This window comes from Aulonocara sp. 'chitande type north' Nkhata Bay, linkage group LG11 (assembly GCF_057382095.1).
Source record: "Aulonocara sp. 'chitande type north' Nkhata Bay isolate Kocher_YH1m ecotype deep benthic linkage group LG11, A_spYH_male_GT1.1, whole genome shotgun sequence".
NCBI classification, from domain to species: Eukaryota; Metazoa; Chordata; class Actinopteri; order Cichliformes; family Cichlidae; genus Aulonocara; species Aulonocara sp. 'chitande type north' Nkhata Bay.
The window spans coordinates 10755341-10778830 of NC_141354.1; the positions used below are offsets into that span (position 1 = coordinate 10755341).

The following is a 23490-nucleotide window of genomic DNA, read 5'->3' on the forward strand; positions in this document are numbered from 1 at the left end:
TTAGTTGAATCTATGAAAAATGCCAAAGGTCAGTTTGACAGACATAAAATAATATTTTTTGCACCAACAAGGAATGCTGTTAGCAGAAAACCTTGCACATCTTGGCATGTTGTACAAGTATCTACAGCAGATGAACAATTTGTGAAAGTCATGTCCTTAAGAAACAGGAGAAAAATCCAGCAAAGACCTGACACAAGACCCAAGACATTCATCAGGGCCTTTAGTTGATCCATGTACTGTTCACTGAAGCCTCATCAGAAATGGTCCCAGTGGAAGGGTGACTGCATTTCCATGTGTGTTTGCACATTTCAATTAAGCGCTGCACCTATTTGCCATTTTTATTGCAAAATATAAAGCTAAGACTTTTGCACCGTATCATATATTACACTTTCACGCAAACCTTAATAGTTTTTTGTCAAATCGAGCAAATTAAAAGGACGTATTTCCAAATGCACAGAGGATTTAGTGACATTTGAATACCAGTGTGATGACTAACAGCAGGCTGATACTCAAGGCCACTGTCGATCAAACTTTTTTCCAAGCTGAACTTTTAATTGCTCTTTATGTAGTTGTAAATCTTTAATGAAAAACACTTCTGAAAACAAGCTTTCAGCAGCTTTAATGCTAATCTATTTAGAACACCATATATTTTTAATACAATTATGCACTGTACATATGTGGTGCTTGGAAACGTAGGCTGAGTATAACTCTCGGCTTTGCCCTCCTCTCATTAGATTAGAAACACAACACATAATGCCTCCCTGTTGGCTGCAAGTAGGTGGTAGGATGATTAAATTAAAACATATAGAGAGTATATGTCTACTTTGGACCTGAGGGTATGTTGCACCTTTTAGCCTACAGGATAGCGGTGGGATGGAACACAAGCACTGCCAAGACAATCTCACATGCATATACTGTAGGATGTGGTCATGTTTTCTCATTTTCCATTACAGGCTTTAAATTCTGGATGACTTTATTGTTATTTCCTCCTCCTCCTGTACTCCTGTTTGACTTTACACAATTGTTCTCGGATCTTTTCCTCCCATTATATCTGCAAAAGTTTAAAGACAAAGTCACAGAAAGAACACGCCATAGCTCTGCGTACACTCCCACCCTTGCCCCATCTTTCTCCATTTATCTTCCCCTCTGCCTCCTGGGGGACGTGGAAGTCATATTGTCAGGATGCCCTCTGATTGGCACAGTGAAGCATTGTGCCGTCTCTGTCCTCTTCAGGTCAGAACGAGTCTGGAGTAGCGGTCCACGATGACAGGATCTATGTAGTTGGAGGATACTCTATTTGGACCAACGAGCCTCTGGCATGCATTCAGGTGAGTCTTCAGAGTAAAGTGGTGGGTCTGCTGATTCTCATATTTGATGGCAAAATGCCAGTGACGCTCCACAGTGCAGGGCAGTGAGCACAGGGCCTACTACTTCCTACGGAGGACGTTGGGTCATTCTCATGAAGTCTGTTTCTGATTGTTTGGTCGGAGACATTCACACCAGCGGCCTCCTGGATGTCGTCCAGTTCCTCCTTGCACAAAGGGGCACATACTAGCCCTGCTGAGGGGATTAGTATTCCACAAGTTGAACTGACTTGATGATTGATTAAGTTAGTACATGCTTTAGTAGGTTGTTCAAGCAGTTTCACTAGTATTGTAGGGAACAAGTGCTCTAATGTAGGCGATTAATTCAAATCTAACCCACTATCCCCTAGTTAACAGCAAGAACCTTCCCAACTTTTCATGGCTCGTCAATCTAAAGATGAAGACCATTCTAGCTGGAATCTAGTAAGGAGCAAATGACTTTCATTAAACAATCTTTCTCTGGTATTAATATAAAGCCTGAAAACAGGCTTAATTGGGATTTATTAATGGGCATAGGGTCATCTATAGCAGTTTTTAAAGACTGAAATAGGACAATATCTCTTACCTTTCCTGAGGCTGATATGTATGTTTGTATCAAATTTCATGCCTTGTGGTGGTGCCAAAGGAAAAGACATTGTTATTACTATGTACTGGCCCAGTGCCATTACTACAGCTGTGCCATATATTGCATGAGTTTTCTCTTTCCAGGTGCTGGATCTTAGCACGGAGGGAAAGGAGGAGGTTTTCTACGGGCCAACGTTGCCGTTTGCCTCCAATGGGATAGCGGCCTGTTTCCTTCCTGCTCCTTACTTCACCTGCCCAAACCTACAAACTCTACAAGTACCCCATCACAGGATAGGTGCTGTTTAAACCACTCCTTTACAAAACGTGAGGAAACCAGAACATGTGACCAGAGGATGGAGCACTTTCAGATAAACTCTCTTTTTTATTTAATTTTTTTTTTTTTAAAGTGCTCGATTATTGGACTCAATCTGAAACACGCCATCTCTGACACCAAAATGTAATAATAATATTTTCCTGACAAGAGCCATGCTATTTAAGCTATTTAAACTTCTAGGAACAATCTGCGTTCACAACAATAAAGCATTTTTTGGTTGTATGTTTCCAAAGACTGAAACATCATGACCACTGAAGACATAAGGAGCAAGTGGGAACATAAATCTTGCAGGAAAGGGACAGGAGAAAAAGAAAAAGACAGTCATCCTAACTGTTAATAAAGACGTGGAAAGAAGATATTGCTGACCTGCTCAACTGTCCTCAAGATAATAATGAAACTGCAGTTTCTGTAACCCATTAAAGTACTGTAGGAGCATTTCTAGCTAGAACTGCTGTATAACACTTCCACGTGATCCCTATAATCACTTCGGTGGCCTGAAGAACAGCCTGCTTTCTAATCGCCTGTGCTGGTACTTGGGTTCGTAGGTAAATAACCATGCCATCTTTTTCAGTTCAAATAAGATAACAAAAAAAAAACGACCTGTGTGAGTCCAACTGTTAATACACTCAGGACCTAAGACTGTGGTCTAATGAATGTCTAGTCCCATCTGCGTGCATACGTACCATATACTGAATAATGCTGATTGTCCAAAACATACTTCTGACCAAAACAAACCCCCGTTTGTCTGTCGAAAAGAAAGGTGTTGAAAACCTGGAAAATTTGCAGAATAAAGATGCAAACAGAGAATTGAAAAAAGGCGCAGGAGTGTGTTCTGTCAAGAGCAGTAGTAGTTCTAAGAGTTCGGGGGGTGAGGATGACTGCTCTTCAGTGGGAATTATTTAGCAGCAATAGATAATTGCACACTAATTTAAAGAACCACCTCAGTTTCTTTCTTTATGCATGGATTCTCCAACCAGCTCTGATGCTGCTGGAGGAAAAAGGAATGTGATGCAGCAGAAAGCTCCTCGGATGAAGGAGATGCATTGCAGTTTGATGAGGCTGGAAAATGACTAGCAATGACAGAAAATGAGACTTGGTGATTGTGGGAGACAGGAGTGAGACTTCATGTGATTAGGTGCAAACTAGAACGGGATTGGAAGAGATTGCTGAACTTGGAACGGGGAGAAAGAATGGGAGAGTGGGAACAAACAGTACTACTTCTTCCCTCTGCTCAACTTTTTTTTTAAGGTGTGGTGGTGAAGTCATTGGGCCCTGATCAAATCTGTAATTCAGACTGCTGGATATATAGATGCAGCACCTCATACCATAATCACAAATAATGTGTGCACACTTCACATTCTTCCCTTCTCTTAGTATCGAACAGAAACGAAAAGGTGGGGTTGCTGGCGTGTGGCCACATTCACATTTATTGTCACATTTTTCATTCAGTAACAGTGAATCTCTTGAGATGCAAAGCTGCACTTTTTTCTTTTTTGGACAATATGTACATATCTACAGGCAGGTAATATTAAGCTTTTAATCCATGATAGGAACATGCCCATTTGTATATTTTTTCCCTTCTACAAATCTTTTCTGTGCTTTTTTACAACTGCATTTGAGGTTTTAAGAATATTACAGATTATGCTAAACATAAATTAAACAGAATTTCTAAGGTATCCTCATTTTTTTAAGGGAAATTGACAAAAATGAAAATACAACATGATAAGAAGAGATTCTTGGAGGGGTCTGGAAGAGGTCTCTCTTTACTGGATTTTTTTTGTCACTCGCTTTCCAGACTGGTTATTTCAGCTTGCCCACTTTCCCCAAGGAGACCCAGCAACTTCACATATGCACTCCTGTTACACAAACAAATGTGGCACATTCTGTAAGTCACAGAGCTGCTGAATATTTCTTGTTCTGTATGCAACTGCAGCGCTTATTGTCTAGACAACTTAAAAATAGTTTAAAGTGATGAATGCCGTCTACATGGCTTCCAGGGTGTGATTCATGTGCTTGCTCACCTCAAGGCGATGTTCTTGCCCAGTCCTCTTTTGTGCTCAGTGTTTCTCAGACTGAGAGACAGGTTGGGGATAAGAGCTTGAACCACAGTGGGATCTAAAACAGCCACAGTCTCCAAGATGCCATATATCTGCCTGTCGTAGACTCCCTCGTTCTCCTCCACAAACGACCTAAGAGCATCGAGATGGTAGGCATAATAAATAAATAAATGAATAAAAATGATGGATAAAAGAGGCTGTAATTTGATGATGATCTATAATTACTGTCTATGAATAATGTGTACACTTCAAATGATCTTACACAGTCGAATATTGCAAAGTTTGTCGATGCATACAGTATTTAATGCTACAAACATTCAGTTACCGTAAGACTGTGATCATCTGGTCGCATGGTCTCTCTGTAGATGCGGCACCACACCGCTCAACTACAAGCTGTAAGGCATCTGTGCTCGTCTTCCTTACTGCACATCCAAAATAAAAAAATAAAAATCACTTCACAATCACATCAATAGAGACGGGCTGGAAAGTGTTGATTATATAATGCATCAGTCTGAAATGAAGTGAATCCACTTAAATGACACTGTTATATAAAAAATGACTTTAACTTCTACTTCAATCAATCAAAACTGCAGTAAAATGTAGAGTTAACAGAAGATCTGAGTACTGCAAGTCATTACAACAACTCCTAATCTACATAACAAGAGTTTCTGAGTAGAATTTGGCACTTTCTCACACGGGGAACAGCTGCTGGATTACAACTTTATTCGTTTATGCCACTAATGTCGCACTGTCCATATTCCTCTGCTCTGGACCATCATTACATTGCTTGTACTCAGTGAACTGTGATCATATGGAAAGCCAGACGCTCTCTTTTTATACCAACTTCTGGATTGTTAGATCTCATGATTATATAGTTTTATACTTAAGCTGCAGACAGAGAAACAGTGAGGTAGTGGAGCACTGCTATATTAAAACTTGGCTTGTAAAACTATTTAAGATTCAGATTGTCAATCTTACCCTGTGGCTCGTTGACCAGCATAATGCAGCGCAGCAGAGAGGGGAGGGGCACGGTGAGTAGGGAGGGGTCTGAGTCACCATTTCGTCTCAGAAGCTCCAACAGGAACATCAGGACGGATGCCAGACGAGGAGGGGGGGCGTGACCTTTGAACTGCAGGAAGTTCTCACTGCAAACACAAGCAGAGGTGTTTCTAGTAACTTTAAGTGGCTGTTTATGTAGACACATGGTGAAAGAAGGAAATGATGTACATGAGTCCTTGATAATAAAGGTAAGACAGCCTTTGGGGCGTTTGGAGTTTTCAGTCATTGCTGAGAGAGTTTTTGATTAAACAGGAATCACATTCAGAAATTAAGTGAACATGAAATTCAGGTCAATGCTGGATCAGGCAAATTCTTTTCATGGTTCTGCAGACCTACCAAAGAACCTCTAGGATGAGTCTCCTCAGGGCAGCTCCACGGCTGGTTGGGTTGGCCTCGCAGGCACCTAGAAGCACCGGGTGGTTGGCAATAATGCCCACAGAAGGCGAGGCAGGAAGGAAATGGTCCAAATATCTGCGAGTTACAGAACGTAGTTGCTGCTTCAGGTAAGCCCCCTGGGACTGAGACACACTAGAGGCCACAGACAGACCCTGGAAGACGATAAATGGAAGGGTCTTTATCAAAATAGCCAGGTTTCTTTCTTTAATGTAACGGCTGTGTGTTTGGACAATGTGTGTCTATATTATACATTTGTCCCTACCTGTATATACAAAGGCAGACTGTCTCTGAGAGCTTTGTCTTGCTGTGTGAGGTTGTGGGGAAGCAGCAGCCCATCCACAATGCGGAACAACAGCTGTTGTGCTTTTGATGTGGCCAGCAGGGGGCTCCAGTGCTTCACAATGCAGCCTGGTCACAGAGAAAAGAGTGTTGTACTCTCATACGCAATTCCAATAATTTCTTGCCCAGTCGTGGACTTTATACACAGTATATTCTGTGATGCGTTTGAAATTGATAAACTTTGCACCTACCAACAGCCCAGTATGCTAGCTGTATTCCCTCTTGGTTCTTGCTGACGAGAGACGGTTTAATGTGCTTCAGGATGTCACCAATGTAGTCTAGGGCTGTGGTCACCATGGCTGAACGCTCAGACAAAACCTTCAGTCCACTGTACACACTGCCTACAGCCTAACACCATGTGAAACACATAGAAACACACGCTGATGAAGGTTCACAGACGATTTTTAATTTTACTTGGACACAAAGCCGACCTGAGTTCTCTCATAACTAACTTGCTGTAAAATTTCAAAATACACAAAGACAGAATTATTCCCCAGTGTGTTTGTCACCTGTGTGCGTATGTTACCTTGACAAACATCTCCAGGGCTGCAGTCGGCTCTGGCCTGGTTGCTGTGGGATTAAGGTTGGCTCTCTGCAGAAGCCTCTCCACCTCGGGAAGCCTCAGCACAAGCCGGGTCAATTCACACAACTGTTGTTCCACAGCCCGGGCTGACGAATGCAAAAACACAAACACTGGTTATTCAAATGATAACGAAGTTCACATTAATGTAAACACTTCCTTTTTTACTTAAAGAATAGGTTGAAAACTGCTGTTGAGTATTGTTACCTGTTCTGCTGTCAGTGCCATCTGGGTTCTTGTGAAGGTGCTGCTGTAGAACACATCTGACCCAGGCCCTCACTGACAGGCTTTGTGCAGAACCAGACACAGCAACGCCAGGATCTCCACTCAGAGAGGACACCAGCTCACTGCGAAAGAGAAGAGACAGCAAGAACCTGATCACAAGTCTGTTTGGAGATGTGTGGGGCAGGGTGGGTGGGGGGGCGAGGCGGTTTCTATTGACTGTCCAACTAATGCACATCTTTTCAAATGGTGGAAAGCCTAATTCAATGGAAGCAAATTCTACTTTGCAGCTTGTGCAATCACTTTAAAGCAACCCGCACAAAATAAGAAAGATAAGCTTGTCAGAAAAAAACTTCTAAAAAGGATCACTTTGGTATCTTGCAGTTGAAGGGTCAGGTACTGGCAGTTGCCCATACAAAACACACCACCTCCTTATTGCATAATAATCTTCCTGCCTCTCTTTCATTAATAAACAGTGCCCAGACAGCTCAGTAGGTAAGGCTGTGGTCTATTAACATTTTGGTTCATGGATATTATTTTAGCTTATGGCTCGTTTTCTTCTCCTCCTTGAATCGCTACCTTATCGTGGTGGAGGGGTTTGTGTGTCCCAGGGATCCCAGGGGCTATGTTGTCTGGGGGCTTTTGCCCCCTGGTAGGGTCTCCCATGGCAAACTGGTCCTGGGTGAGGGACCAGACAAAGAGCGATTCAGAAGACCCCCATGAAAAGAATATCGAGGGAACAGTTTACCCTGCCCGGGATAGGGTTACCGGGGCCCCGCCCTGGAGCCAGGCCCGGGGAGGGTGCCCGAGGGCGAGCGTCTGGTGGCCGGGCCTTAGTCCATGGGGCCCGGCCGGGCACAGCCCGAAGAGGAGACATGGGCCCATCCTCCCGCAGGCCCACCACCCGCAGGAGGCGCCATAGGGGTCGGGTGCATTGTGAGCCGGGTGGCGGCCAGGAGCGGAGGCCCTGGCGGACCGACCCCCGGCTGCCAAGACTGGCAATAGGGACATGGAATGTCACCTCTCTGGTGGGGAAGGAGCCTGAGTTGGTGCGTGAGGTTGAGAGGTACCGGCTAGATATAGTTGGGCTCACCTCTACGCATTGTCTGGGCTCTGGAACCAGTCTCCTGGAGAGGGGCTGGACTCTGTCTCAGTCTGGAGTTGCCCCTGGTGAGAGGCGGCGGGCTGGGGTGGGTATTCTTATATCCCCTCGGCTTGCTGCCGGTACGTTGGGGTTTTTCCCGGTGGACGAGAGGGTTTGTTCCCTGCGCCTTAGGGTCGGGGAACGGGTCCTGACTGTCATCTGCGCTTATGCGCCGAGTGGCAGTTCGGAGTACCCAGCCTTCTTAGAGTCCCTGGGGGGGGTGCTGGAAGGTGCTCCACCTGGAGACTCTGTTGTCCTGCTGGGAGACTTCAATGCTCACGTGGGTAACGACAGCGAGACCTGGAGGGGCGTGATTGGGAGGAACGGCCTCCCTGATCTGAACCCGAGCGGTGCTTTGTTATTGGACTTCTGTGCTAATCACAGTTTGGCCATAACGAACACCCTGTTCGAACATAAGAGTGTCCATAAGTGCACGTGGCACCAGGATGCTCTAGGCCGTAGGTCGATGATCGATTTTGTAATCGTATCACCAGACCTGCGACCATATGTTCTGGACACTCGGGTGAAGAGAGGGGCTGAGCTGTCAACTGATCACCACCTGGTGGTGAGTTGGATCAGGTGGCGGGGGAGGACGCTGGACAGACCTGGTGCACCTAAACGCGTAGTGAGGGTGTGCTGGGAACGTCTAGCAGAGGCCCCAGTCCGCGAGATCTTCAACGCACACCTCCGGCAGAGCTTCAACAGCATTCCGAGGGAGACTGGGGACATTGAGTCCGAATGGACCATGTTCAGCGTCTCCATTGCCGAAGCTGCTGCATTGAGCTGCGGCCGCAAGGTGGTCGGTGCCTGCCGTGGTGGTAATCCCCGAACCAAATGGTGGACACCAGAGGTGAAGGGAGCCACCAGGCTGAAGAAGGAGGCCTATCGGGCTTGGTTAGCCTGTGGGACTCCGGAGGCAGCCGACAGGTATCGACAGGCCAAGCGGAATGCGGCTCGGGCAGTGGCTGAAGCAAAAACTCGGGTGTGGGAGGAGTTCGGAGAGGCCATGGAAAAAGACTTTCGGACTGCCTCGAAGAGATTCTGGCAAACCGTCAGGCGTCTCAGGAGGGGAAAGCGGTGCTCTACCTGCACTGTGTATAGTGCTGGCGGAGCGCTGTTGACGTCGACTGAGAAAATTGTCGGGCGGTGGAAGGAATACTTCGAGGACCTCCTTAATCCCACTGACACGTCTTCCGGGGAGGAAGCAGAGTCTGGGGATGAGGGGTGTGACCCACCAATTTCCGGGGGCGAGGTCACTGAGGCAGTTAAACAACTCCTTGGTGGCAGAGCCCCTGGTGTCGATGAGGTCCGCCCCGAGTTCCTGAAGGCTCTGGACGTTGTAGGGCTGTCTTGGTTGACACGTCTCTGCAATGTTGCGTGGAGATCAGGGGCAGTACCTGTGGACTGGCAGACCGGGGTGGTGGTCCCCATCTTCAAGAAGGGGGACCGGAGGGTGTGTTCCAACTACAGGGGGATCACACTCCTCAGCCTCCCCGGGAAAGTCTATGCCAGGGTGCTGGAGAGGAGGGTTCGTCCGCTAGTCGAACCTCGGATACAGGAGGAACAATGCGGTTTTCGTCCTGGTCGCGGAACACTGGACCAGCTCTTTGTCCTCTCGAGGATACTTGAGGGTGCATGGGAGTTTGCCCAACCAGTCTACATGTGTTTTGTGGACCTGGAGAAGGCATTCGACCGTGTCCCTCGGGGCGTCCTGTGGGAGGTGTTGCGCGAGTATGGGGTGTCTGGCCCATTGCTACGGGCCATTCAATCCCTATACAACCGTTGCAAGAGCTTGGTTCGCATTGCCGGCAATAAGTCGGACTCGTTCCGGGTGGGTGATGGGCTCCGCCAGGGCTGCCCTTTGTCTCCGGTTCTGTTCATAATTTTTATGGACAGGATTTCTAGGCGCAGCCAAGTGGCGGAGGGCTTTCGCTTTGGTGGCCTCAGAATCTCATCTCTGATTTTTGCGGATGATGTGGTTCTGTTGGCTTCATCGGGTGAGGGCCTCCAGCTCGCACTGGAGCGGTTCGCAGCCGAGTGTAACGCAGTGGGAATGAGGATCAGCACCTCCAAATCTGAGGCCATGGTTCTCAGCCGGAAAAGGGTGGAGTGCCCACTCCGGGTCGGGGATGAGTTCCTGCCCCAAGTGGAGGAGTTCAAGTATCTCGGGGTCTTGTTCGCGAGTGATGGGAGAAGGGAGCTGGAGATCGACAGACGGATTGGGGCTGCGGCTGCAGTAATGCGGACGCTGCACCGGTCCGTCGTGGTGAAGAGGGAGCTGAGTGTAAAAGCGAAGCTCTCAATTTACCGGTCGATCTACGTCCCTACCCTCACCTATGGCCACGAGCTGTGGGTAGTGACCGAAAGAACGAGATCGCGGATACAAGCGGCGGAAATGAGCTTCCTCCGAAGGGTGGCTGGCCTCTCCCTTAGAGATAGGGTGAGAAGTTCGGCCATCCGGGAGGGGCTTAGAGTAGAGCAGCTGCTGCTCCACATCGAAAGGAGCCAGCTGAGGTGGTTCGGGCATCTGGCAAGGATGCCCCCTGGGCGCCTCCTGGGCGAGGTGTTCCAGGCATGTCCCACCGGGAGGAGGTCCCGGGGCAGACCCAGGACACGCTGGAGAGATTATATCTCTCGGCTGGCCTGGGAACGCCTTGGTATTCCCCCGGACAAGCTGGAGGAGGTGGCTGGGGAGAGGGAGGTCTGGACCTCTTTGCTTAGGCTGCTACCCCCGCGACCCGACCTCGGATAAGCGGATGAAGATGGATGGATGGATGGATGGCTCGTTTTCTTTCTCCATCTTGCTGGACTGGTGGAGAAGGATGTGCAGCTGATGGCCAGATAATATTCCAGATGTCTGCAATTTTAACTAGGGAACTAATTTCAAACCACAGCAGGCTATTCTGATTGGTGTTTCAGCATCTCTGTCTTTGCTAGACGCATTCCTGTAATATCTAATCTGTCTTTGTTGTAGTGGTTTCAGGCTGTGCAGGTAGAATCTCCATTAAGCACGCCACAAGTGGCCATGTTGAATCTTCCTAATGGTTTAGCCCTCTGTTAACCTTAGCCAAAGGCTCATTGCTGCAGCCAATTCCATTTCATGTTTATGTAGCTTGTTAGAGCCTCTAACAGCTTGTGTTGTAAGCATATGAAGCACATGCACATGTCAGCGCTTATGTGATGGGAGGGACTTGGAGCTGCAGATGGAGGGTGTTTTTAAAACTCTTGGATATTTTTTTTTTCCCCTACTGCAGCTTTAGTATCACTTGGCACCGTCTGAAAAGATGTCTGTGGTTGAAATAATAATCATTCTTCTACTCTTGAGTGTAATTTTGAAGCTTTTACCTTCTGTATAAAGGCATGAATGCATTTTTATTTATTAATAACCATCTTCACTATACAAGGACACCCTGTGCTTCATTTATTAATTAGAGACGGTGTAATGTACCTGCAGAAGTTATGGAAAACAGTTTTTTTAAGTGCGTCACACAATGATGAAGCTTGATAACTAACAGGAAAAGAGGAGAACATCATTCTCATCGGACTCACCTGATGTAAAAGCATCAGGTGAGTCAAATGAAAATGTTTTGGGACAGAGAAGACTGGGGGGTGGGATTGGATTCAAAGGTCAAAGCTTACCTGTTTTGAAGCAGATGGGAAAGATAGCGAGTTACCAAGAGTGGGTGAACCATGTCATCCCACCCAAAGTATTGCATGATGGACTGAACTGAATTTGGTTGAAGGTCCTGGGGTGCCGAAGTGGGTAGATCAAAGGCGAGCAGGGTGAAACCTGAGGAAAATGAAAATAGGTCAGTGTTGTCTCAGTTAGTTGGATGATGATACGTATAGCGCTCAAAGTCATTAATGTCTTCTCTTTACTATGATCTTTGAATTTTGTGTCCTTTCCAGTTCTACCTTTTCACTCGTAAAGCCATATTTTCCCCTCAAATTTCTTTCATTTAAAATAGCTACATCAGTTTTCTTTTGTATGAGGATGCCCAGAAATCTTGCTCTCCCACCTTTCCTTCCACTGGGTCTTACTGACCTGCAGCTGCATCTGCAAGCTGTGCTGGAGGTGTCTGAGAAAGACGTAGGCTGTGCAGAAAGGGGAAGAAGTGAGCCCAGAGAGCAGCTGCTACCGCTAGGTGGCGCTCTTTCACCACACTGGCGGTAGCAGGAACCCAGGACAGGGTGGGAGCTGACTGGTCACTGCGCTGATGGACTCGTCTGGAAGGACACAGACACACAGATAAACAAATCTATCCAATGCAAAATCCAAACTCAGTGCTCCCTCTTGTGTACAAACCCCCCCCCCCCCCTCCCTACTTTCTCAAATCCTTTTGCTCCACAGTTCCTCTCTTTCACTCCTCCTTCATATGTTTTCCCTCTCTTCTCTCCTGGGGGATTACTGGGTGCAGTGGTGCGCTGCAGTGTGGAGCAAAGCGGGGTGGAGGTAGGTGTGAGAGGAGAGGAGGATATTATAGGCATAGAGTGGAGCCTAATACTGATCCCCTGTACACAGACTATACTTTGGCTCTTCTGGCTCATCCCTGGCCCTGGCCCCAGCCGCTACGGCAGCCCCACAGTGGCTGGCATTAGCCCAGATAAGCAGCTGAAGGAGCTGTAATCTCATTTAGACGGGAGATGATCCTTCTGTCCCCCTCATTCACCCGGATGAGGGTGTAGGGAAGCGGGGGCTAAGATGAGGTGGGGAAGAAGCAAAAGATAGAGGAACTAGCAGCCCCCTTCTATCCTATCCTTAACCACACACTCTACTCTGTTACTATATTACATACACACACGCACACACTCACACACACCTCAATGGTGCCTTCCCTTCCAGCAAGGTTGCATCTAATCCAGAGAGAGCTGAGACAATCGATTAGAGTCTGAATTCATTAGCCTCGTTACTACTGCGGAATAGGCCTTTCACACCCATCAACCCTCATTGTACAAGACATCGTCAGAGACCCCACTTAATCCTCCTCACTGTGGCTTCTTACATGTACACACAAACACATACACACACCGTTACATACCACTAGGGACCAAAGTAACCCTTCCCCCAGCTGCCTTCACTGTAAAGACATTAAAAAAAAAAAGTAGCATCCTAACAATGCCAGGCAGACAAACACATCAGACGCACACATGGGCATACATGGAATTAACTCCACGTCCCCTGTTTCCTTACTTTGTCCTCACATTTGTATCTAATGTAAAGGTGTTTTTTTCCTTTATAAGAAGACACTTGACAGTAGTTGTCCTTGACTATTGGGGGGGGGGGGGAAGAATCAAAACCCGCTAAAAGGTCTTAATGCTCACAAAGGAAAAAGCTTCACAGGAAGGCTTGTATTTTATCAAGCCAAGGAGATGGGGATTAATTGTTTGTGCCAAAAACAGATCCAACAGACTGTGCCAATGCCAGCTCACCTCGTCAACCAGCGTCACCCCCATCCTCCTACAACGGAGGGTCATGGGAAGAAATAAAATTGAGGAATTATGCCTGTTACTGGCTTCTTGCCTCAGCACCATGACGATGGCTATCAAGAGTGAATGTTCGGACCCTACGCCGCCTCAACCATTGGCAGAATAATTCTCATAATGTGTGCAGATTCCACATGGCTCTTAATAGACATAATGATGCACACACTAAATTTGCCAGGCTACATAATTGCCCATTAATTGTGTCACAGAAAAGGCATTAATCACAAAGAGATACCGAAAATTGCCAGGCCGAAGAATTATATTTAATTTGGCGGCACGAATTGGAAAGAGAGAGAGCACGGTATTTTAATTTTTTTTTTTTATTTGGTTAAATGGGTCATGGTGGTCCAGGCCATAACACAGAGGGCCTCTGAGAGTTCTCTTCTTCTCCTCTCACTCCTTGGCCATTAATGTGCAAATGTGTGCCCTTCAACCCCAAGATCTGAGATGGGAAGTCTGGGAATTAGCAAAGCTAACGAGATACTGTGTTACAAGGGGCTGGCACTGAAATAAGAAACGAGTACACCTCGGTTAGTGTTTCACTTTGGGGGTGTGGACAGTTGTGTAGGTTTGTGTGTGCTGAGAGGATGGTAGTGCACACTGGAGAATTAAAGCAATCATACACCTACATGAAACAGCAAGAGGGCTCGGTAACACTTAATTTTACAATGCCCTTTTTCTGAGGTTTCAGATCATTTATTAACCTTTTCAAAGTAGCGTAAGCATAAAGACGTAGTAACACTCTGAGTGCTACAAAACTCCAGAAACAATATATATCTAGGGGTATATTGAAAAATCAGGTATATACTCAACAAAGCTGCGTATCAAACCTCATTACTTTGACATAAAATGGACAGCACATTGTGTGCACTGAATACATTTGCTAATAAATGTTCACTTAGTTTTCACCTTTAGTGATGGAGCCACAGGAAACCATCACCAAAACTCTGTAGGATTTTTTTCAAAACAAACCTCACTAGCCTGGTTTCCAGGAGCTGCAAGCAACAACTTTTTTGATAAAATAGTCTGGATGCTACCAATTGAGAACTCTAACAACTAAGTGGAGCACATACAAAGGTAAAGCAACCAAAGAGAAACCATTTCACCTAGCAGCTGGTGAAGGCCACAACAAAGCTCAAAGATAAGTTAATTTTGAGTTTATAATGGCCACATGGTCATAAATTCAAAATAGGCATTTTTTCCCAATATAAAATGATAGTTGTTGTCAAAGACTTTAATGCCTTTGCACAGCATACTGGTGTAACTTAGGAGCATGAAACACTTAAAATTAATTCATCCATGCAATTATAAGAAGCCGCTTTAATTGTTGTTCAGAGCTATTACAAACATAATAGGTTGCAAACAAACTGACTCTTCTAAATAACACCAGATTAGCGTGTAAAATATACACGTCTTTCCTCACTGTCTGATATCTGTCCACTGTGGCCTCTGTTCCATCTCTACCTCCCATAAACAGAGTGCGTTTCAGATGTGGCTCTCTGACCTTCAGTTGGGGTTGTTCATGTAACGAACACCCCTGTCCTACAGCTGAACTCATTCTGGTGCCCTACTGACCACTGTCTCTCAACACACCCACAGCACTGCTGCCGTCCTCATAAAGACAGGAGGGTCCAAAGAGGGTCCCCTGGGCCCGTAATTCTAATCAGGGCTACTACTGCAGCACCTGGTTAGGGTGACCCGGAGCCACTGGTCCTCCTGAGACTAACTGGGGCCTCAGTGCTACACAGGCTTTTTACAGACACCCATTCCTGCTGACAGCACAATCCGCTTATTGTCAGTATGAGAAGTGAGTGGACTCTGGGATGGGATGGGGAGAGCAGAAGAGATCACTCTCTTCTTCCGTAGAGACTTATCAGATTTTAATAAAAGCTTAGCTTGGCCTTTGCCAGAAAACATTTGTCTGGATGTGTCTACTATCTGTGAGGGAGTAGCTATCAGTGAATGATGAAAGAATGAGGGAAACTGAGGAGAAGTAAGAGATACCTGGGAGCTGGTGAATATTTACACCTGCTCTCTCACCTGAGCTGCGCAAGGACGATCTGCAGAAAACCCAGGGCAGAATTCAGCTCGGACTGGCGGCAGGCAGGCAGCAACCAATTGAACCCGTCACCGAGTAGCTTTTCCTCTGATAGGCTGAGAGTGGTGCTGGTCTCAAACACCTCGGCCACACCCTCCAGGTAGGACCCAAGTGGCCCCCATAGGGCAAGCCTGCGTGAGACCTCTGTGGTTTTGTTGTAGAACTCTTTGGCTGTCTCGTTAAAGGAGGAAGTCAGCAGGCTAGCCTGAGCTCCAACATCCAGACCCCGCTCCTGGAGCAAACATACGATGGTCCATCAGTTTTGTTATTTTTAATTAAAATCTTTTTTTATGTTATGGTAAACAAATATACCTGGAATAGCAACACCATTGACAGATGCCCTCTCCAGATTAGTGTGCGGTGTCCAAGAGGACAGTTAGAGGGCAGAAAGCCAAGCAGCTCACAAGCTCTGCTGGCCACATCCTCCAGGTCTGCCTGCCGGGCCACTACCAGAAACAGCAGCAGAAAGTTCATGAGACCTGCTTCTGACAGCTCCTGCATCTTCTTTGGGGAGAACTTAGAGTAAATCCTGGACACACAGAGACCAAAGTAAGAAAGAAAGAGGAAGGACAAAGGTTTTCAGGTATGCCACAAGAGATGGACAGCAGCATGTCACACAAGACAAAGAAACAAATGGTTGCATTGTTTATTTTTAGATTATTATCCTATTTCACTTTTTTCTTTACTTCCACTATCCAATTCATTAGAAATGATTTATTCTTCTGAAACACCCTGACTTTAAACGCTGACTAACTGAACTTTCCACCCCTGTAGTGCACCCCACCACCTGCCTCCATCACCTTCTCAGCTCCAGGGGGAGAGGCTGGGCTCCCCAGCCTATGTGGGTGAGAGAGAAAGGAAAAAGCAAGAGAGTAAGTAAGAATAGAGAACCACCCAGCACGCTGTTAGATCCTGCGGGCACTGTGGAGAAATGCCTTTAAAGATCATGTTAAATGTCAGAGACACTCAGACACACAGCAGTAGGCGCTCAGTCCCTCTCTCTACAGCCAAACCAATTTACTGCAACAACAGAGAGAGATCAATAAAACCACACACACATGCGCACACACACACAGAGCTTGCTCGCCTGGCAGGAAAACACAGAAGGCTGGAGCCCCCTAGCCCTCCCCATCCTAAAATACAGATGCAGCCCACACAGGTGAGTAGAGCTGCTGTTTCGGTTAAAACACAAACAGCGCACATCCCAAGACAAACTCAGTGTAAGAAGTATGACTGGTATAAAAGGAGTGGAGAAAAATGAGACGGAAACTGGGAAAGACCAGGTTAACACCACAACCAGCTTTGTTACACCCACAGAGAACTATAAAAGGAAAAGGTGGTGAAGCATACAGTCAGAGTGAGCAGGGAGGGAGATTTAAATAGATGAATGGCTAGTATGTAACAGGGATATAAGCTGCACACTGGGAGATAGCAGAGGGGATTTTCTGTGTTCTCCCAACCTGTCTCTCTGTTTGTTTATTCTGGACAGCTTTTTTTTCTGGAGGCAAGCAGATGCTCCTAACTCCCAGCATTGGAGAGCAACATGCTTGCAGTCGATCCCATTAATGTGGTCGTCACGGGTGTCCCGCAGAGCCTAGCCAGGAGTGGGAACGCTGCCGAAGCGTTGTGGAGATACAGTCGGCACGCCTCGCGCCTCCTTAGGAGGAGGAGGTAGTGGTGATAGTTTTAGTGGAGGGAGATGGAGGGAGGTGAAGGGGATGGGGGTGGGGATCTGGACCTGTCCCAGCCCAGCCTGGCTGTCGCCAGACTGCCTACCACCCACATCCCCCTGCTCCCCCACCACCCAAGCTCCCCTCTCTCCGTGTTGGAAACCAACACAGCTTCGTTAAGGCGAATTAACCGCCACGCTCGTTAGCTAATTAGCCCCCATGTCTGCAGTGCTACAGAGCACATTCCAGACAGAGGGAAGTCATTAGGCGGATTTATCTACGGCTGCCTCCCTCTGGCACACAGCCGGCCTGGGATATAGGATGGACCAGTACATGGTTCTGATGCATCCATCAGCTTCTTGTCCTTTGTCTATTTTTTTTTTCTTTATTTCCTATTCAAACACGCACTGTATTCTTCTCTTCAACGGCCTCACACACTGAAACCATGTCACTGCTCTAGGGAGCAGGTGCACAGCCTGTGTGTTTGTGTGTGCATCAGTAGGAGGCTTCTTGGGTCTGGCCTCTGCTGGAGAGCAGGTGGTTGACTCCTGAGACACCTGCTCCACCGGTGGGCCTGAGTAAATATCAAAGACGCACCGGGAGACTGCGATACACCTGGCACGTACACAAACAAGACTCAAATGCATGACAGTTTGCAAACACACATGTTGTGTGTGTATTTATGCAAGCGAGTGCTTACACATAGGCAAATCCAAACACCATTTAAACACATCACACATTTAAAGATCAAGTGGGAAGGGGAAATCTATATAGCCTATCCCTGATTAGTAATCACTGCTGAAAGACTCCAAATCAAAACCCCACAATATAGAGTATATAGTGTTATGGTTGTCAAACCTACTTTTCAAGGTGGAAGAAAATGTGAAGGATCGAGAGCTACAAAGCTTCTCAGCCTTCTCTCCATCCTTACCTCCCTTTGATCTGTCTCTGTGGGACTCCTCCAGCCCGATCCTGTGCAAGGCACAGGGCCAGCACTCGAAGAAAGATGTGGAAGGAGTTGGCAGAGCGATAGAGCTGGGTGTATCCAGGAGAGCGAAGGGGAGGCAGGGAGCAGCAGCTCCGGGCCTGCTCCAACAGAGCTAAAGGTGTCTTGCATAAAGTGCCCAGGGCAGAAATCCCCAGCCAGGGCACGGTAAATGAGGCACTCTGAAGAGGAGTGACAGAGCATAATATATAACTGTAGAGCCCTTGTTAACCAGGGTGCAGCATGACATGCTTAGAATTAGAAGTATGGTGTGAATAAAGGAGCAACAAATAAGATATTTCAAAAATTGATGGTTAGACACAAAAGTAAGCTACTTGTAGTAAATTGGTCAGCAAATCAAATGTATACACTTCATGATAAGCCACAGATGTTATTTTACCAAATTCTTGCTGTAGTAATCCCAGAGGGTGGACACAGCACTGGTGCTCGGTTCCCACATCAGACAAAGACTGAGGCAGGAGTGGACATGCATCCTGAACTGCTCCTCTGCTAGACCTCCCTGTTATCACACACACACACACACACACACACACACACACACACACACACACACACACACACACACACACACACACACACACACACACACACACACACACACACACACACACACACACACACACACACAATTTAAAAACACTATGATTTTAAAGGGTTCAAAAACTGAATATCGCAACTAGAAACTGCGCTTACCTTACAAGTTAATTTGAGCAACTCATCCACAAAGGTCCAGTTATCCCCCAGGTTTTTCTGCAGATGAAGATAAATTAATGAGAGACACTTAAAAACAACAACTCACAGTATTCTATATTCATCATAATAGTCTTCATCTTAGTGTTTAAGATGAAACAAATTGCAGTTTTATATGTCAGAAAAAATCTTACATAGAAACACTTTTCTGTTCATTTGGAACATCTTTAGGTATCATTATTGCAATTATTAGTTTCTTACCTCATTCTGGACCATCATGCCGCTCCGACTATACTGGCCTAGCATTGATAAATGAGTGACCAGCCACCATGTGAATCCTAGAGGGTCCTTACAGTGTGTGGGGAGGCCACTGAACTGCTCAGCAGCAGGTTTTCCTAAAACCAGAGGCCTCAGCAACGAGTTGATGTAGCTCCAGAAAGACTAAAGGGAGCACACATTAGTTAAATACTGTCAGAATCAAAGTTTACTGTGTGACAGAACATGCGTGTATGTGTGTTACCTGTGTGTGCAACTCTTTATTCCTGTGTTCCAGAAGGTACATGAGCAGGACCCACAACTCTTTGGTGCAGGTGCAAAGGTAATGATGGCTGCTCAGCGCCTCTGTAGGCCTCACCTACAAATAAACAGGATCAATTAAACACAGTGAGTTGCCAACTAAAGCTTTATTCTACACTAAAATGTTTTTTGTTGCACATTGCGATGCCTTCTGTGTGCAGCTTCGATCCAGTTTTTGCTAACCAACTACAAAATGTGGCAATTATATGAGAAACACTTAGAATTTCAGCTTAAAAACATAACTCTGAAATACCACTGCTGCATCTAGTGAGATGAAATGAACCACCCACCTTGCTGTATTTGCCCATGGCCAGTCCAGTAAGGTCACACAGCAGACTGCACAGGTGTTCGTCAAACAGGCTGCTATCAGTCAGGTTCTCTCCCGTCAGGTCCACAAACTTGTGGGCGTACACCACCTGGCCTGAAGACAGAATGAGTAAAATTACAAAGAGCCTGTTTCCATCATAATTCAATAGCTCTTTAGTTATTTCCTAGGTGAGAATTCTGCTGCAAACACAAACCCTGCATCTTGTGACCAAGTAGGTGAAGGATCTCCAAAACTGACCAATGGATGTCTAGATGAAGGTGTAGCAAATGCCAGGAGGGAGGTAAAATCTGTAAAAGGAACACAGATTTCTCATTTCAATGTGAAAAGAAGAAAAATCAGCTGGGTGATAAAACTGTAGTCATAAAACCTAATGCTCAGTTGATAATATATAGCCTTTGTACTCTGGTATGCCAGCCCCACATTGTCTGCATCTGTTTTAAATGCTGTCTTTGGGGGTTTTTTCCTTCGGTTTTTAAGCTCCCTAACACCTTTGTAATCAATGCCTTACATTAAATCTCTACTCAAGTTAGATCTAAACAAACCAACTAGCGTTTGGCCGTACCTTTCCGTGATTCTGTATAGTAAAGGCACTTTGAACATTAGCAGGCAGGTCTTTGAGTCGTCCTACGAGGAGAGTGATCCCAAAAAGTTCCTCCAAAAGAGCAGAGGGGAACTGAGCCTCCAGCTCCTCGTAAGGGTGTGACTGAGCTGCATCCAGGGACCTGGAAGGCTGGAGATATCTGAACATATGCAAAAGGGGTATCCAATCAAACATTCAAATAAACAAAAACTCCATGACACCATAATATATTAACATGTTTTTATTAGTTCCAGTGTGACATGAAAATGTGTTAAAATTACCTGTGTAGAAAGACTTTGACATACTGAAGAAATGTAACACATTCTTGCCAGAGTTCTTCTGCTTTATAGTGGAGATTTCCAGCTTGACCTAAAACATCAAAAGGGTGCTGTAGGTAGTACTCATAATATGTCTACGGTATCAGAGATCAGATCACTCTGAAAATGACTATTGTACAGCTCATATATACATATCAAATACATTCAAATTGTTCATAAAAATATATATATAGAAAACAACTCTCTAGAAATTATGGGATTTAATTTGCAGAATAATTATTTTTATTTATTCTGGACATTTCATTCTTTAACCCTCTCAAGGCAGGCGTTGCCGATTTGCAACAGTTAAAAACTAACAACCTGATTACCCCACATACATATTTTATGAGTTGTTTTTTTTACTCAGAAGTACCACTGCAGGACTTGGTTGTGCATTAGCAACAAAAAGTTTAATTTGAGCCTGAGAGGGTTAACATATTTGAAGCCCTCGGTAATTCCTACACTTATTTCACTTGATTTAACTAGTTTTTATCACTCTCCTACAAGCTGATAAGCTGATCAGACCATTTTCTGTCCTCACATAATATGCCTTAACTAGGATTAAAAATCTGATCCAAGTTCCAAAGGGGTTGACAGAACCTGCATAAAAATGTTTCAAATCTTTTTTCTGCTAATTATATAAACAAGCAATGCACATAAACAACCTGTATATCCAACTAATACACAAACTATGCCTATGTAAGCAAACAGTGGCTTACTGTGCGAACAAAATACTGACAATAAACTAAAAGACTGTTAGTTGGACTAATGATTACACAGACTTACCAAAGTCATTTGAGTTGGACTTAACTAAAGTCTCCAACTTGTAAATCCGTTGTCTGAAACATAACACAGAACAGAAGAGACCCTGTAAATGGATATGAAGGATGTCTTTTTCAATAATGTATCAGGAATATATATGAAATATTTTAAAGAATGATTTCATGACCACACTTTTGCTGCCGTGGAAAAGAATTAAGTGGTAGAAACAACAGATTTTAACTCTTTCCTTTATAAAGATGATATCTGATGACTTCCCATAACAACATGTTTTGTTGCTTCATTACATATCAGTAAAGGTTTTCACAATGATTAGAATAGTATCAGGGTTTTTCCAAAGGTAGCTGCATAGGCAAAGACCACCCTCACTAACTCTCAATACACACCCAGTCATTTCTATAAGGAGGCGTCAAACAACCGCTCAGTTCAGAAGACAGCTCCTAGGTTAATTCTAATAGGCTTTCAAAGGGTAAAGAGTTAAAGCAGACTGAAATAACGTATGCTTTACATCATGCCTTACCTGAAGAGGCCAAACAGTAGTTTTGTAGATTCCACCAGTGCTGTCTCTGTCACCCAGGAGAAGCCAAAGATGTCCACTGTGTCCGTCTCATATTCTGCAGGGGCTGGGTCAAGACGCAAGAGTAGCCTGGAGTGGATGCAATGACTGCAGTGAGATTTTAAAGCTTTTCTCCTAGTGGAACTTTAGCAGCTACAACATCACAGGGGAGGTAAATGGAATTACATTTGAGGTGTTATAAGTACAAAAAAACTGACCTCTGAATAAATTACACAGAAAAATGACCGATTTTATAAAAGACTGTTCTTACTGACAGCATTTCTCAGGCACAAAATAGTGCCAGACAATTTTGTACGATTACAGTCAGCTGGCAGAAGGTAATTATACCGTTTCAAGGAGCCTCTAACAACGTATCCCTCTGTGGAAAGTACTCCAGCGGGATCATCTTTTACATCAGAGCAGCAGAAACACGGTGGTCGAACTGGAGCCAGGTCACATAGACTGTCTCCTGCAAATGGGGAAACTGGCGGGGTGAGGGACTGGCTGAAGTCATCTGACATGGTGTCAGTGCAGAATCAATTTGACCTGAAATGACCAAAAAAAAAAAAAAAGAAATCACAGCGCAAAATACTGAGAGAATGCTTTTTTGTCAGTGGTTTGCAAAACTGTGTTCATATGTAAATATTCAACAAGTTATTCACAAATACACTGGGATGATGTATAATTTAATACCACATACAATTTAAACAAAAGGGTTTCACAGCAATATTTTAGCATTTTACTTTGTAAGTACAAATGTACCTTACAGTACATTTGTACTTACATACAAGTACTGGTACTCAACGCAGAGCATACAAAACTACATCTAATTTTGCAGAGTTGTGCACAATTAGATGTAGTTTTAAAGGAAACATGAGCAGAAAGCAGGGAAAAAATATCTTTGGAGCAACATAAATGAATTTATTGAATGTATAAGTGACGGGCATGTATGTTATTGCATATAGCTAGCCAACGAACAAGTACTTCACAATGGATCCGACATGAGAGTATAAAACATTTCATAGAAGTTACGAAGTGCAAATTTAACACTTAACGTATCTACATTATACGCTTTATGCATGATAATGCTAGCGTTAACTTTCTAGCATACGCTGTGCCGACACGACAGCACAGTTAAGTCAAACAAAACTATTTTTAACAGGCAAACTAAAGACAGAAAAGCCTCCAAAAACAACTGTTAATGAAATATGAACTAACCTGTTAGTTCGGCTTCTTGTATATTTAGTAGTTTGTGAATTTTACTTCCCAGTATTCATCGCTGTTTGTGTTTTCAGCCGGTCCCGCGCGCTCACACTACGCAGGCGCACACTCGCTCCACGCCCGAT

At 45.2% G+C, this 23490-nt stretch overlaps 2 protein-coding genes across 5 annotated transcripts in view; one reads left to right on the top strand and one right to left on the bottom strand.

The window, feature by feature from the left end:
* Window positions 1-4741, top strand: part of klhl32 (kelch-like family member 32) — a 35679-nt gene extending 30938 nt beyond the window's left edge. For 3 of the 4 annotated variants that reach the window (XM_086310532.1, XM_086310533.1, XM_086310534.1), the window contains 2 exons: window positions 1234-1328; window positions 2073-4740. In XM_086310532.1, coding sequence (XP_086166658.1) covers window positions 1234-1328; window positions 2073-2234 — 257 coding nt within the window. In that variant the 3' untranslated portion in view covers window positions 2235-4740. Of the gene's footprint in view, window positions 1-1233; window positions 1329-2072 lie in introns of all 4 variants that reach the window. The other variant, XM_086310535.1, reaches the window with a different exon arrangement.
* mms22l (MMS22-like, DNA repair protein) lies at window positions 3535-23490 on the bottom strand. The gene is made up of 26 exons (XM_086310530.1): window positions 23363-23490; window positions 22493-22690; window positions 22109-22234; window positions 21595-21647; window positions 20773-20860; window positions 20474-20651; window positions 20105-20198; window positions 19874-20004; window positions 19528-19641; window positions 19269-19448; window positions 19011-19067; window positions 18697-18816; window positions 18243-18478; window positions 15954-16170; window positions 15584-15873; window positions 12105-12286; window positions 11699-11849; window positions 6901-7040; window positions 6640-6782; window positions 6305-6461; window positions 6037-6182; window positions 5715-5926; window positions 5298-5464; window positions 4645-4741; window positions 4284-4451; window positions 3535-4118 (listed from the first exon to the last, which is right to left on the bottom strand). Exons 2-26 carry the CDS (start codon window positions 22663-22665, stop codon window positions 4043-4045), a joined length of 3696 nt encoding a protein of 1231 aa, XP_086166656.1. The 5' UTR covers window positions 22666-22690; window positions 23363-23490; the 3' UTR covers window positions 3535-4042.

Coding starts and splice junctions, on each gene's coding strand:
- mms22l (XM_086310530.1), bottom strand. CDS start 22,665: ATGTCAGATGACTTCAGCCAGTCCCTCACCCCGCCAGTTTCCCCATTT. Junction 20,199..20,473: donor CTATACAGAATCACGGAAAG/GTACGGCCAAAC, acceptor TTCCTTTTACAG/ATTTTACCTCCCTCCTGGCA. Junction 15,874..15,953: donor CAATGGTGTTGCTATTCCAG/GTATATTTGTTT, acceptor TGTTTGCTCCAG/GAGCGGGGTCTGGATGTTGG.